At 40.5% G+C, this 16,453-nt stretch overlaps 1 protein-coding gene across 1 annotated transcript in view; it reads left to right on the top strand.

The window, feature by feature from the left end:
• tox3 (TOX high mobility group box family member 3) overlaps positions 1 to 16,453 on the top strand; it is a 62,146-nt gene that overhangs the window by 23,865 nt on the left and 21,828 nt on the right. The window contains exon 2 of the mRNA XM_047364107.1: positions 4,417 to 4,479. Coding sequence (XP_047220063.1) covers positions 4,417 to 4,479 — 63 coding nt within the window. The remainder of the gene's footprint in view (positions 1 to 4,416; positions 4,480 to 16,453) is intronic.

The raw sequence follows: 16,453 nt of genomic DNA, 5'->3' as shown, positions 1-16,453 counted from the left end.
ACTTTAAAACCAAGGAGAGGGTTGTTGAAGCTTATTTAAAAATTGGTATTGAAAGAAACCAGCAGAGGGTTTTTTTGGTCGGTGTTAAATAAAGTGCACTTTTTTAATCTTGCATTGTTTGAAACGTCAAATTCAAAGACATAGATGAGAATTTGTATGCATGGAATAATGGTGCGAGCTACAGGAGGCTCTTCAGGCATGGATTGTACTGCTCTTTGTTGTCCAGTTCATGTTTACTGATAGGATCTGTGTGGTTACTCCATCATATTGAGGGTGAGATGGGGTCGTGTTGGTGCAATATTGCGTTCGCCCTGAGGTTGAAATAATTTTGTTTGCTGTAATAGCTGTAAAACACCTTATTTCCCACTGGACGTGCTTTCATACAAATATTTCTGTGCAGCAACTGAAAAAATACCAAGCATCGAGACCACTCCAGTTATAGTCAGAAACAAAAAAGTAATAAATGTGTAACTTTACATTGAACATGCTCTGTCTGATAATGAATACCTGATGAATTTGCATTGATTTAACAATTGTGCATGACATATTTTGAGTAGACAGAAGAGCTTTTCTAGGGATTTAAAGAAAAAAACCTAGAAATGTATATCCATGCCATTCAATGCTCGGCTGCTTGTTTTTTTAAAGTTTTTTTTACTATGTATGTGAGTGTTCATGCAGACTCTGGAGTCTTTTCAAATCAGGATCAGCGCCCATGTAAGCTCTTAATTCTCTCGTCTTAAACAGTTGTAGAAGAAATGTGCTGCTGGTGCAGAAAGAGAAAGAAAAACACAGAGTGCCCGGCATTTGCTCTGCCATGTAGCCAGTTCTGACTCTCAGGGCGGCTCATTTTACAAAGAGCTTTTAGTTGTGATTATATTCTGTTAATGAAAGCCTTAAAGCACCACTTTTCTATGGCTTCACAGTGATTCTCTTTTGCCAGAACAAGCAAATCAAAGTAAGAATTTGATATTTTGTTTTGTTTTTGGAGTATTTTTCTCTCAGTGCAAATCCTAGGATTTGCTCAAAACGTCCATTTGTAAAGCTTCTACCAAGTTGGCGTACACTCCGTTGTTTGGCCCCTTACATGGCAGCCGCTGCTCTCATCTAGCTCGTCACATCATTTTAATTACAGAGCCTTCATTGTCTGCGCTGACCCATTTTAGCGTCAGCTGCATGGACCCTCCAATCACACTTAATTTCTTCTGGCATTTGACTCAATTGGCAGTGCTGCAAACATGAGCCCTGAGTGCTCCTCTCTCCGCCCCACCCCTCATAAGCAAGGAACTGAGAATAACAACAACAATCTCCACTGCCTGCTCTCGTTGTGGCAGTTGGACCAACGTGGGATGAGCTTTTAAGATTGATAACAGTGGCAGGGGATGTTTCTTAGGATGTTAGTCACAGTTCTCCAAGGAGATTAGGAGCTGCTCTTAAATGACCTTTGAAACACAGTAAAATATGACTCACAGAAAAAGAGCCAAGGGAGATTCACATCGCTAATTGGCATTTGGACTTAACTTGATTGTGTTTCCTCTAATGTAGCTAATGAGATTTGGATCAATGTCCATGCTTGCGATGTGTAAATTAGCCATATCTCCTAGTATGATTTTTGTTGATAATGACTCATCACTTTCTGATTTAGACACATGCATATTTGTAAGGTTGTCATCTGCAGAATCCAGTGGTGTGTAGCGTGGTAAGTAATTTAGTAGATAATTTGTGGCAGTTAATGTTAGCATCGGATGTGAGGGTAAAGCTTCAGCATAAAAAAAAAAAGCCTTGACAGCAAATACCAGGGAAAAAGGGAACTGAACAAATCAATGTTTTTCTTAGTAAATATATTTCTAATTAGGCTACTGACATGTAATTCACACCAGATGTCTGTAACAACTCATGTGATCAACACATACAAAGGAATCAGCACAAATTAGGGCATAAGTTATTTATAATTTAGTACATTGATGTAGAGTATTGAACATATTTACTTTTTTCTGAAACCAAAAGTTTCCTTATTGCCTTGTTGAAAATGCACCATGTTTCACCCTCAGATCCTCATCAAGAAGGCCTCAATATATTTCTCCTTCAAGTATATGAAGTCTCTTAGTTTTAAAAGCTAAAACGTATTCCCACACAATGGTGTTTCCACCTCTAAGCCCCACTGTTGGGATGCCATTTTTCAGGTCTTATGAGGTGCCGCTGCCCCTCCAAACATGATATTTGCAGGGAAATCTTCCTGGCCAGGTGATGTTCTCAGTATTTTATTGACTGGTCCAAATGTTCTCAGCAAAAATTTTAATGAGCTTCAGCATTCTTTTTTTTCATCATTGTTGTCTTGTCCACTGAGCTCGCATAAATGTCATTACTCATTGTTTTTGTGTAAAAACGGTTTCTGCTAATTCCAGGTCTCTCTGAATCTCTTTGCAAGTGGTCTTCATCTCTTGGTCAACTCATCTGGTTATTATTTTTGCTTCTCTGTGAGAGAGCTTGCCAGGAGCACCTGGTCGTGCAGACATTTAGAAGGGTGCTTATTTGTTTTGTTTTCTTTGTATGTGTAGCTTACTTGTGCTGTTACTGGCACCTGGTCTGAGTCTCTTGTCTGTAGCCTCTTTAAAAAAATGTTTATGGAGAAAATGTTGACATATTCCAAATTTTACTTCTTCTCCATATATCAAGAAAACATAGGAGGATTACAGTTAGCTAATTTCTGCTTTGTTGTGAGGAATGTCTTCAACTTACCTGAAAAGTATTTAAAATGAGAAATTGTCAGCTCACTTTTGGAAACTGTACTCACAGGACCTGAAGAAGCAGGGCCTGCCCTGCATGTAGCCTTATCTTGTTCTAAATCAGAACAATTTTCTTAGTGCTCGAAGAGAGAGGGATATCTCTGGGACTTTAATTTATTATCTAAAAGAAGACGAGGGATAGAAGAGCAGTTCCAAGATAAGGCCATGGTAAGGTTAATTACCGGCCAAGTGGTTGACGTAACCCAGCCACGTCATGCCTCCAAGTTACATACAGCTGGGCATGTGAAGGAGTTCTAGCTGTTAACATATGTTTCTGATAGGAGCTATGTAGCGCTTAACTTTTTAGAACACTTTGATATAAACTATGTAAACCCCAGTTCTTAAGTCAGGTATAGTACAGTGGGGCAGCTTCAGTCTAACATGGCACCAGAGGCTCAGGCAAGCTCGAACCATCTTCTTCAGTAAATGCTATTAGAGCTCATGGCACTTCTAGTTGTTACATAGCACAGTTAACACTGCTGCTGACTTCCCACTTTCTCTCCAGGGCATGGACTAATTAATGGATACCATTCGCAGTTGATTAGTAGCACTTCTTTCTGTAATTACATTTTCATACTAATCACTCATAAGAAAGGAAGTGTAGAAGAAAACACAGTGCTAAAAAACATTCTTATTTAGATCCAAGTTTGTTAGCATTACTGTTTGGCATCTGTCCTCTTAAGGAGTGTGTGTGTGTATGTATGTATGTATGTGTATATATATATATATATATATATATATATATATATATATATATATATATATACTGGGTTCTCAGTTAAATCTCATGAAGATGTAACCTCACCATGATTCTTTCTGCCCTATGTTGTGCAGGCTGTTTTCTCTCCTCACTCTTACAGAGGTGCATTGTGCTCCTGGGCCCAGCTGCTAGCCCATAATTCTTCATTCTATGTCCCATTGTTCCTACCTGTCAGCACAGTTGTGTCTCAGAAGAAACAAAGTGGCTGCCATTTTGCCAGCAGGCCATGTGTGGGTTGGGAGGGGTGGGGACATGTTGTGGAAACATGTTATTTCTTTCCAAACTACAGGGTTTTAATATCTTATCAGTTGCCTTAAATACTACTCAATTTTTACAGTGTGGGATGAACTAACTCCCCATTGTTTCCCACACGTTAATCTGATGCATGTAGGCACTGGAGCTTAAAATAATTTATATTGCAGAAATTCAACTTGAGAATGATATAAGTTTAATAAAATGGTAAACCCATCTATTACTGACCAACAATGCACCCCCACCTACAATAAAAACACCCTCCACCTCTTCATTTCCCTCCAGTATCCCTCCTCCCATCAGTTATTTGAAGTTAATAACCTGCCACTGCATCCTGATACTTGGCTTTGTGATGCAAACATATCCTTAATTGCCATCCCATAAGGGCTGAATAGCCAGAGCAGATTCTCATTACGCTGGCTTGAATTGGCCAGGGCCTCTCACATGCCTCTCAACATGTAACAATAACAGCAAAGTGCTGCTTCGCAGGTGGAGAAAAGGGTAAACTATATTTGAAGTGTAACAGTTTGAATGACAGATGTCTGTTGAGAAAATGGGGTTCCCCACTAACCCACTGTACGTCATCTACTGATGGTCTTTTTTTCCCATCTTTATTCGCAGTTCCAGAATAACAACAATTACATGAACATGGCCGAAGCAAATGGCACCCTTGCTGCTGGGGATGTGAGTACCCTTTACTTTTCCTTTGTTCTAATGTCCTTTGAGCTAGGGCTGTATGACACAAATTATGTTATTGACATCGGTTGTCCTCATTCCAATTCCACAACGTAAATGAAGAACTTCACTGTAAAAGTTGTGAATTTTGTTTAGATAATTGATCAGAGATTTATGCCAATTTACAATAATTGACTTTATAAAGCCTGTGATGGACTGGCGATCTTGTCCAGGGTTTACCCCGCCTCTCAGCCGTAGACCCTGGAGGTAGGCACCATCTCCCATGTAGGGGGACACTGTACGGAAGAAGCAGGTATAGAAAATCCATGGATAGATGGACTTTATAAAGCTCCGACCTGCCAATACCAGTTTAAACTGATTTCTCTTTGGGAACAACGGACTTGAACTGTTTTAACAATAACATTTTTATAGAAAATAAAACAATGGTTTCAAAGTTGTAGAGCTGTCTCTCTCTCCTCATCAGTCGACCATCTACAAATACAGTAAAATCCTCCACTTATCGTAAAGAGGTATTTATAAATGAAACACTTCTAAAAGGAATAACAGTAAATCTCATTCACTCTTTTACCACATAGACTATAGCTCACTAACTTGTTTCTTTTTTTGTGTGTGTGTGTGTGTGTGTGTGTGTGTGTGTGTGTGTGTGTGTGTGTGTGTGTGAGAGAGAGAGAGCAGTCACAGTTAAACAGCTCTGCAGTCCAACAAGATTTGACCAATATTTAAAAAAAAGACAAAATGAGTACATAATTAATGTTTTGAATAGTTTTAAGCATTCTAAATTGCTAAACGATTAGCATCATAGTTTGGGTGTTCCTTGTAGTGCCTTAACTGAACTGTGAGTTTCAAAAGAGGAGCAACATTGCCTGATCCAGCATATCCCATAACATACAGATGAGAAAAATATTGGATTTTTTTGTTTCTGACTGGCCAATCCAATGATTTGGGCCTGTCAGTCATTTTCTACCGCTTATTCCATAGTGGGTCATGGGGGAGCTGGTGCCTATCTCCAGCAGTCTATGGGCAAGAGGCAGGGTACACCCTGGACAGGTCGCCAGTCCATCGCTGGGCAACACACATACAACCATGCACACACTCATTCATACACCTAAGGGAAATTTAGAGTTACCAATTAACCTAACAGGCATGTCTTTGGACTGTGGGAGGAAGCCGGAGTACCCGGTGAGAACCCACGCATGCACGGGGAGAACATGCAAACTCCATGCAGAAAGACCCCAGGCCGGGAATTGAACCCAGGACCTTCTTGCTGCAAGGCAACAGTGCTACCAACTGCGCCACCGTGCAGCCTGTCAAACCTAAAATCATCTGATTTCAGCTTGTTTCTCGATGCACCTCAAGTTCATGGGTTGATGTGATCAAATCTTTACAATGACGTTGGCAGAGAAGCACAGTGGCAGACAGAGACTGTATCTGTCATTATTTGCAGCTTCATAATTTCAAGCATAACTTTGGACAGCTCCTTAAAAACCACAACAATTTTCTCTATGTTTACTTTGCACATAATTAAATCCAAAAAACATTATGAGCCAAATGATCAAACTCATATAATAAAGAGGGAGGCAAGCCTTAATTGCCTTACTACTTCAGCAAACTTCTCTCCTATAAAGGTCATCAGTGGAAGTGTGATGTGAGTTTACTGAGGGCCTTTTGCAGCTGTATGTCGACTCTAACCATCTGTTTGAAATAAAAAATAAAGTTACGTGTGTTCTAAATTAAGTATAGTTAGAACATTATAGCAACTCTCTCAGAAAACTTTGGTCATTGATGAGGATGCAATCACACTTATGTCAAACCCATTTGGGCTTAAAAAAAACATGAGACGCTGTTTTGTACAAAGATATTTGAAGAAAATTAGAAAAACACAAACAGAATCGGAGGAATGTGAAAAAAAAGTTCTCTACGTGCAATAAATGTAATGTTTCCTAACTCTGTGAGTGATCATGATTTTAAATTGAGCAAAACAAATAATATTTATTCTTTCCATAATTGAGTAGTTCTATATCAAGCATATTCAACTCAAGAAACACAGATAAGCAAATGTAAAGAAAGAATTACGGGCTTTTATAGGTTAGCTTCATAGTTTGTCTCATACATACTGTTGCACAGTTATAAATGTAGGAAGAGTCAAAGTAGAATTTAGACGAATGAACTCCTTATGTGATCACCAATACTCGCACATCATTGGTCACCACATCCTTGTTTGTTCTTAAACCCAAACTGGAGTTTACAACAATAAAAAGATGAGCTAGGCTCATTCTACATTTTCATGCGGATGGGTGAATTTTCTGTGATCTGACTACCTTGACTACACTCTGTATCCCCAGCTTTCTGAGATAATGCTGTATCTTCCAAACACCTGTTTCCTTCTATTTTGTTAAGCTATAATAAAGGAGCAAAAGACATTCCAGATTTTGCTTTGGGGCTGCAGGAATAACACTGATGTTCTTCTGCATTAAAAAAAAGACTGGAGTTGTGATTCCTGTGGAAGTCTATAGTTGCCTCTGTGAGCCGTAGTCATCCTAACAGTAAGCTAAATTTACCCATTTTTCCCCCCTCCACCCACTCTGGTGCCCTGTCATTAGAGACAAGAGTACCAAAAATACCCATCATCCTCTGTGGTTCAAATGGTTCAATCTCATTCAGAGATTGATCTGGCTTCAAAACCCACAGCAAAGCACTATTGCACTGCTCCAAAATACAGAGATAGATGTCATTGTTAACCTCATTGTTTTCATTCATGTCAGCTGGGCAGCAGGGATGCAACTGTGACACACACGATCAGGCAGCTACACACAAGTGTGTGGAGCGTGTGACCTTGTGTTCATAAAGTGGCTGACTCACAAAGCCACAGTGCATTATTGAAGAAGTCTAATTTTCCCCCACATTTACGCTGACTGGGCACATCCTCTGAATCCACGTGCTCCATAGGCCCAATGCAGCAGGAAACACATCGACACAGTCTGCTTGGAGAGCGTTCAGTCCCCAGCTGTGAGGAACCACTGTGGCAGTGAGGAGAAGGGGGGTTCGGGGGATACAGATACAAACAGTCCAGCTCATTTGCATTTAATCAAAAGAAACAACTGTTTCCAGTGTTAGGGCACAGATGGTATTGTGCTTTTAAAGGAAAGAAAGAGGGAGAGAAAGTCATAAACATGGATGGTTCTTTCAGACATTGAAGTTTTCAGGCTATTGTGTGCTGCAGCCTGAGCTGAAGGAAGAATAAAGATACTTCCTCCTTTCTCTTATGAGAAGATGTTTTTGCCTAATGTGACTGGCTCATATTATGTTTACTGGGGAGGAACGGTCTTGATTACTGTTCTGATGTACAGACTTTCAAGATGTTTGTTGAACATAGTTAAGTTGTTCTTGAAAAGCTCCTATATTGAAGAAAAGGTTGTATGTCCAAAAAGGTGACATAGCACTATGTTTGGCAATAAAGTAACACTGCACATAAACCTGAACACACAATGGTGAAACATCGTGGTGACAGCATCATGCTTTGGGGATGCTTTCATTAGTGGGGACAGAGAAACGAGGCACCATTGATGGTTAGATGGATTGAGCTAAAAACAGGGCGATCCTGAAAGAAAACCTATTAAAGGCTGCAAAAGATTTAATACCAGAGCAATAACCCTGTTGCTTCCAATAATATAATAATGGCTAATAACTAAATAGATGCTAATAATGTAATAATTGTAGCAATTTTAGCTGTAATAAAGCCAATAATTACTGTTTGAGCCAATAACATATTAACATTTCCGAGTGATGCAAAATGTTATTACATTATTGCCTGGTTATCATGTTGTTGTTGCAAAATTAATAATAAAAAAGTTAGTAACTGTAGACAATTATATATTGATGCTTAAGGAATGCATTTCTTAGAAATAATAAATGTATGCAGTTTTTATGCAGTTTGCTAATTAAAAATAGGAGTATTGGACAGTATAGTTTTCATACTCTTTAATTCAGGAGTGTGTCCTATAAAACGGTTTCTCTCCCTAATTATGGTTATAAAATAAATTGATAATTATTTGTTGCACAAAATCTTTGCTTAGAATATTCTTCACTACCTTAGAATTGTAAATTTATAATTTGATGTATGGATAAATATGATTGATTAATTACTTTGAAGTGCAGTTGGTAGTAACATAGCTTAGAGGAGTATGGCCATGTGACCTACATGTGTTACACTGGTATTGCATTTTCAGATAATTTGTTTAAGGCTATACCAATAATATAATACCAGCCAGAATGTAATTTATTACACTACTGGCAATATTTTGTTATTGACTGAAAAATTACAGGCAGGTTATTGCTGTTTTGGATTTTATTTAATTTAAAATTGCCAAAATTATTACATTATTGGCTGTTATTATATTATTGCTCGCTAGAGACCCTGAACATCCAGCCAGACGTATTATGAGTCAGTTAAGATCAATGCACATTCATGTGTTACAATGGCTCAGTCCAAGTCCAAATCAAATTGAAAATCTGTGGTGAGATATAAAAATTGATGTTCGCATATAGTCTTTATCCAGCCTGATTACGCTTCAGCTATACTAACCAACCGGATACCAACCAAGATGGCGGCGACGATGGCAGCCTCGGAGCTTCGCTCTCTCTTTCTTTGTGTATTTTGTGTGTTTTTATTTTTTTCAAGCCACAGTACTGTGGTCTCGGGCCACAATTCTGTTGGCTCATACAGCAGAGAGGAACTACTCAACATCAGAGAGTCTCTCTCGGGATTTTTCACCATCTTTCATCCATCCGAGCTTCACCGAATTCCTGGCGAGCGGAGCCGTGGCACTCTGCAAGATACTCCGCCGAAAGCGTGCTGGCGCGCTGGTAAAGCTCCGCCAAAGAGGACTACGAACACCACTGCCTTCAATCCATCTGGGCAAATGTCCGCTCTCTAAGTAACTAGATGGACGAGCTGTTTCTTCTCACCTGTAAAAACACGGACCTCCATGGATCAACGGTTATTTGCTTTACCGAGACATGGCTGAGTGAAAACATCCCGGACCGCGCATTGCTGTTGCCTGACTTCCAGCTGTTCAGAGCGGATCGCAGCGCGGAGCTATCAGGGAAGAGGCGAGGAGGTAAAATCTGCTTTTATATAAACAAAGGTTGGTGCAGAGACATAAGTGCTGGGGAAAACATGCAGTCCTGATCTGGAGACATTTTCCATAAACTGCAAATCGTTTTATTCACCAAGAGAGTTTTCCTCGTTTATAATAATTGACTCATATTTTCCACCGCATGGCTGCACTTCTGCCGCGGAAAAACATCTCGCTGAGCTGATCACAGACGTGGAGAAAAAATACACGGACTCTTTCATCATAATACTGGGAGATTTTAACAGAGCAAACCTCTCCAATGAACTCCCCAAATACAGACAGCATATTAAGTGTCCCACCAGACAAAAACACACTGGACCATTGTTACGTAGCTTTAAAGGACTCATATTATGCTGTTATCAGGGCAGCCTACAGGCAGAAACTAAGAGCTTCCAAACCCGTGGTTGACACTGTTAAGAAGTGGACTGAGGAATCAAAGCAGGCGCTACAGGCCTGCTTTGAATGCACAGACTGGACTGTTTTTGAAACTTCAGCAACTGACTTAAACCAACTAACTGATGTGGTGACATCATACATCAGTTTCTGTGAGGACATGTGTGTGCAGACCAAGACCTTCTGCACCTTTGGGAACAACAAGCCATGGTTTACTCCACATCTCAGGAACCTGCGCAGGGACAAGGAAGAAGCTCACAGCAGTGGAGATTGGGCGCGGTACAGGCAGGCCAGGAACAAACTAACAAAGGAGATCAAAGCAGCCAAGAGAAGTTACACTGAAAAGCTTAAGAACAGCCTTTCTACTGGCGATGCTTCGGCTGTATGGACTGGTCCGAGAAACCTGACTGTCTACAGAAGCCCCCCCACCCATCCTGAACAGAATCCTCGCCTGTCTAATCGTCTGAATGGCTTCTACTGCAGACATGACAGGAAGTCGTTCACACCTCAAACCATTTCCTCCACATCCCATTCAGGAACAAATTCCTCCCATAAAGTAACCAACCCCCTACCTTCAGATCCTCTTCCTGCAATAAAGATCTCCGAGGATGATGTAAACAGGCTCTTTCAGCGCATGAAAACAAAGAAAGCTGGAGGACCTGATAACGTCTCCCCATCATGTCTGAAAGCCTTTGCACATCAACTGTCAACTTAGGTCTACACTTCATCCTGCAACACCTCAACCATCCAGGGACATACGCCAGGATCCTGTTTGTAGACTTCAGCTAGGCCTTCAACACCATCATACCAGACATCCTCCACCAGAAGCTCACCCAGCTCAACGTTCCGGCCTCCACTTGTCAGTGGATCAACAGCTTCCTGATGGACAGACAGCAGCAGGTGAGACTGGGGAGCATCTTCTCCCGCAGCAGATCAATAAGTACTGGTGCCCCCCAGGGGTGTGTTCTATCCCCTCTCCTCTTCTCCCTGTACACAAATGACTGCACCTCAGCGGACTTGTCCGTGAAACTCTGGAAGTTTGCAGACTACACCACTGTCACTGGTCTGATCCAGGACGGTGATGAGTCTGCATACAGACAGGAGGTGGATCGGCTGGTACACTGGTGTGGTCAGAACTACCTGGAACTCAGCCCACTCAAGACTGTGGAAATGGTGGTGGACGTTCGGAGAACACCACCCCATACACCCCCTCACCATCCTCAACAACACCGTGTCAGCTGTGAACCACTTCAGGTTCCTAGGGACCACCATCTCTGAGGACCTAAAATGGTCCTCATGCATAGACAATGTTCAGAAGAAGGCCCAGCAGAGACTGTACTTCCTGAGGCAACTCAAGAAGTTCAACCTTCCACAGGAGCCACTGGTCATCTTCTACACTGCCATCATTCAGTCTGTCCTGTCTTCATCCATCTCAGTGTGGTTTGGTTCATCCACCAAACAGGACAGGTCCAGACTGCAACGAATAATCAGGTCTGCAGAGAGAATAATCAGAGCTGACCTTCCCTCCATCCAGGACTTTACAGGTCAAGGGTCAGGAAAAGAGCTGGAAAAATTTGCAGACCCCACACACCCTGCACATAAACTGTTTAGAGTACTACCCTCAGGCCATCGTTACAGAGCACTGTTTATAAAAACCAGCTGCCACAGAGAGAGTTTCTTCCCCCAGGCTGTTTCTCTGATGAACATTTAATAGAGTACCAAAAAACCTCATATTGAAGTTACAAATCCATCTTTGTATATGTGTATATTGTATATTGTATATATGTATTTATGGACATAAGGATATATGCAGAATATATATTATAACACAAAAAAACAAAAAAGAAACCCAGAGAGCAAAGTGTACCAGAGTCAAATTCTTTGTTTGTTGTATGTACGAACTTGGCAATAAAGCTGATTCTGATTCTGATTATTTTGCACAGACTAATGGGCAAAATTCTCTCTTTGATGTAAAAGCTGGTAGAGACAGACCCCAAAAGACCTTTCACAGCTATAATTGCAGTGAAAGGTAGTTCTGCAAAGTACCGCCTCTGAGGGGCTGAATACAAATGCTGCACACTGAGTTAAATAGAAACCTGTTTATTCTCAGCTGCTGTTTGCACACTGTTTATAGTAAATCTCATACTGTATATATTGCCCTGACAAGAAGCTTCAACTTGAGAACTGCAGCGTTGTATTTGCTGCATTTGGATGGCCAGTGTATCATTTACCTTATGCACTTAAAGGATGAGATAAGATGACCTTGGTGTGCCTGGTAAAGCTCACATCCTAGCAGTGAAAGGTTGACTGCCTCCCTCAGGGAAAAGGGATACTGTACACTGAGAATGTTTTCCACTCAGATGTATCACTTTACTCTTGCAATCAAATTAGAGTCATGTAATGAGCTATAAATATGTAGAAATGGACTACAAATGATCCAAATTTGAAATAATGCTGATTAGGGGTGCCATGCCTGATGTTGTCATTTGAGTAGTTGCACTCTGCCTGTCTATATATTCGAAACTGGATATTCAACCAAGCCTCTATTGATTCTGAGGCCTATTATACGCAGTAATTGCATGCTGCTGCCTTTAACAAGTCTTGGTTATTGCATCTGTGAATTGGATTACTACATTTATTGAGGGACTGGGGCTATTGTCTGAAAAGCCTTTTCTTGCTCTTTCTCCTGTTATTGAAAAAGGCATCATTGCATACCAAAGATAAAACACTGGAAAGTGCTTATTAACTGTTTCATCCAACTGTTTTGTTTGTTTCAAACACAGTTGAATGCTTAATTATATATATACTGTAACTAGTAATATTGATTATGTGTGGACGCTTCACCATTAGTTATGTTCCCATATTTTTTGTAGAAATTGCTTCCAGATATACAGTACCTGTGAAATATTTTCAAAAATGGTCCACAGCATATTTTAAGCCACCTGTTCAGTTTCACAAATCAGTTGACAAATGATTATGAATAATGCCAAAGAAAGTGCCAAATTCAGTTTTCTTTCGCTATTTAGAGCATAAAATAACAAAGCCCGCCCCTCTCCCACCTGTTGCTGTACACTACCAGTTAGCTAGCTATAAGGAAGCTCCTATACCTTTTTCTCGCTTAAAAGAAAGACAAATTGTTGTGTTTAAAAATATTTTAATTAGGAAAGAGATAGTCATTCATCACAAAATGAGTGCTAGCCATCACTGTTCGTATCAATGTTTTAAAAGTTTTATATGAGCAGCTGGTTACCTGACTACCAAAGTATCACTTTAAAACATGTGATTCTTGGATGAGTACTTATAATCAAGGTAATCATACAATCAAAATCTTACACTCAGAATTGCGTACTGACGTATGCATACTTCTGTATATGCAAGCGATGCAGTCATCAACTGACCTTTATGTTAGAAAACAACAACTTTACACACTAACTGCTTTCAAAGATACTGATTAGTTCAGTGGTTAATGAACTAATCTAAAACTATAATGATTGATTTAGGTGAAACAGTGTCACCAAAACAAAATGATGTCGGACAGTCTATGTAATGAGGATAACACGGTAAACTCCAACAAGGAAGATTTTGAAAGGCTTCAGTTTATGAGGTGAAATGCTTAGTTCATTCTAAGTGTGGTTGGACTTGTCCTCTATATTTGTTTTTTCCTAACATCTTTCCTGTACCTTTTCATACTTAAATAAGGTCAGTAATCTTCAAAACAGACCTGGAGCTACTGAGCTGCTGCTGCTTTGGCAATTTAAAAAAAAGGATCAACATATTTGCTCAAATACACTCACTCATCTTTTGAGATGGACTGGCACAGTCCAACTCAAAAATCTGAGCATCAAAAAGTTTATTTTAGTAATTTGTTTGAAAAAGTGAAACTCATGTTTTGATTCAATATACAGTGTTTATTTCTTTTCATTTTAAGAATTCTTGCTTACAGCTTATTAAATAAAACCCAGAATTTAGTTTTTCAGAAAATATGAATATTATAAAAAAAATAAAGAAATTTAAATACAGAACTGCATGCCCGCTGAACGGTATATCAGTGTACTGTAAAGTGAAAGCAACTCAGTACCTGATCAGGGCTCCATTTGTTTTCTCCTGTTGAGGCAGCACATGTTTTCTTTCGACTTTAATTTCCATGAAGATTATTATGATCTTCATTTAACCAGGCAAAGCCTGCTTGAGATTAGAAATCTCTTTTCCAAAAGGGAACTGGCAAGAGAGGTTAGATAAAGCACCTTATGAACAGCCAGCGTCTCTAGCAATGGCTGTTTTTGTTTCTTACCATTAGTGACTAACAGCCTACACGTTTATGTGGGCCACTCACAAACTTTGAACCATTCCACATCCCAGATTTTGACTTTTTAAATTAAATTACTGAAATAAATGCTTTTTTAAATGATATATATTTTACTGAGGTGTTTCAGTTTCATTGTCCAACAATGAAACTGAAACACCTGGTTTTAGACCACAATAATTTATTAGTATGGTGTAGGGCCTCCTTTTGCGGCCAATACAGCGTCAATTCGTCTTGGGAATGACATATACAAGTCCTGCACAGTGGTCAGAGGGATTTTAAGCCATTCTTCTTGCAGGATAATGGCCAGGTCACTATGTGATACTGGTGGAGGATAACGTTTCCTGACTCGCTCCTCCAAAACACCCCAAAGTGGCTCAGTAATATTTAGATCTGGTGACTGTGCAGGCCATGGGAGATGTTCAACTTAACTTTCATGTTCATCAAACCAATCTTTCACCAGTCTTGCTGTGTGTATTGGTGCATTGTCATCCTGATACATGGCACCGCCTTCAGGATACAATGTTTGAACCATTGGATGCACATGGTCCTCAAGAATGGTTCGGTAGTCCTTGGCAGTGACGCGCCCATCTAGCATAAGTATTGGGCCAAGGGAATGCCATGATATGGCAGCCCAAACCATCACTGATCCACCCCCATGCTTCACTCTGGGCATGCAACAGTCTGGGTGGTACGCTTCTTTGGGGCTTCTCCACACCGTAACTCTCCCGGATGTGGGGAAAACAGTAAAGGTGGACTCATCAGCGAACAATACATGTTTCACATTGTCCACAGCCCAAGATTTGTGCTCCTTACACCATTGAAACCGACGTTTGGCATTGGCATGAGTGACCAAAGGTTTGTCTATAGCAGCCCGGCCGTGTATGTTGACCCTGTGGAGCTCCCGACGGGCACATTTAATTCTGCCGTGATTTGGGCAGCCGTGGTTTTATGTTTTTTTGGATACAATCCAGGTTAGCACCCGAACATCCCTTTCAGACAGCTTCCTCTTGCGTCCACAGTTAATCCTGTTGGATGTGGTTTGTCCTTCTTGCTGGTATGCTGACATTACCCTGGATACCGTGGCTCTTGATGCACCACAAAGACTTGCTGTCTTGGTCACAGATGCGCCAGCAAGACGTGCACCAACAATTTGTCATCTTTTGAACTCTGGTATGTCACCCATAATGTTGTGTGCATTTCAATATTTTGAGCAAAAATGTGCTCTTACCCTGCTAATTGAACCTTCACACTCTGCTCTTACTGGTGCAATGTGCAATCAATGAAGACTGGCTACCATGCTGGTCCAATTTCGCCATGAAACCTCCCACACTAAAATGACAGGTGTTTCAGTTTCATTGTCCAACCCCTGTACGTAATCCTTCAGACAGATTTATACAGTGTTAAAACATTTTCAAACATTTTCAGACAGGTCATTTAAGCTAGCATGCTATCTTTGTAATTATGTTAGCAAGCAAACATTAGCATTTACCTTAAAGTACCCTTATTAGCTTAATAGAGTGAAATATTCACAGTAAATCAATACACAGCAGAGACCTAAATCTAATTTTTACCAAAGGTCTTGCATATTTTCTCAAACAGAATCAATTTGGTAATGCTGACTAAGGAACTTTTACCACCTAGAATAGGCAATTGGTATTTCCCACACAACTGTTCAGGATGCTCCCACAGGGGTAAATCAGGCCTCTCTGTTACATGCCCTGCTCTGCCCTCATGCGACTGAACTCTGTGGCTGGTGGTAGAAAGACACACACACATGCACATACACACTGGCACTCTCCTGTGTTGTTCCCTCTTGCCCATCCCTTAACGTGTACATGCCTGCACATCCAAAAGCCAGCATCTGACTTGGCACTTAGCTGGGCTGAGCCTTTCAGAACAATTTAAATGGATAATCAGGCTGGTGATGCAAAGAAAGTGGATTGTGCATCTCTTAATCTCCAAACAGAGCTCGCTAAGCTGCTCCTGGTGCAGAATTAGACTGGCTTTATGTAAAATGACACCAGACAGTGTGTGACACTCTAACACTCTGTGGGTTCCAGTAAAATCTGGCACCTCTACCCCGGGGAGAAGGCCCTTCTCAACACAGACAGCTGACATCTTCCATAAC

Source organism: Girardinichthys multiradiatus, chromosome 4 (genome assembly GCF_021462225.1).
Source record: "Girardinichthys multiradiatus isolate DD_20200921_A chromosome 4, DD_fGirMul_XY1, whole genome shotgun sequence".
Lineage (NCBI taxonomy): Eukaryota > Metazoa > Chordata > Actinopteri > Cyprinodontiformes > Goodeidae > Girardinichthys > Girardinichthys multiradiatus.
The sequence above is the reverse complement of the archived record's forward strand: the minus strand, read 5'-3'. Positions and strand labels throughout refer to the sequence as shown.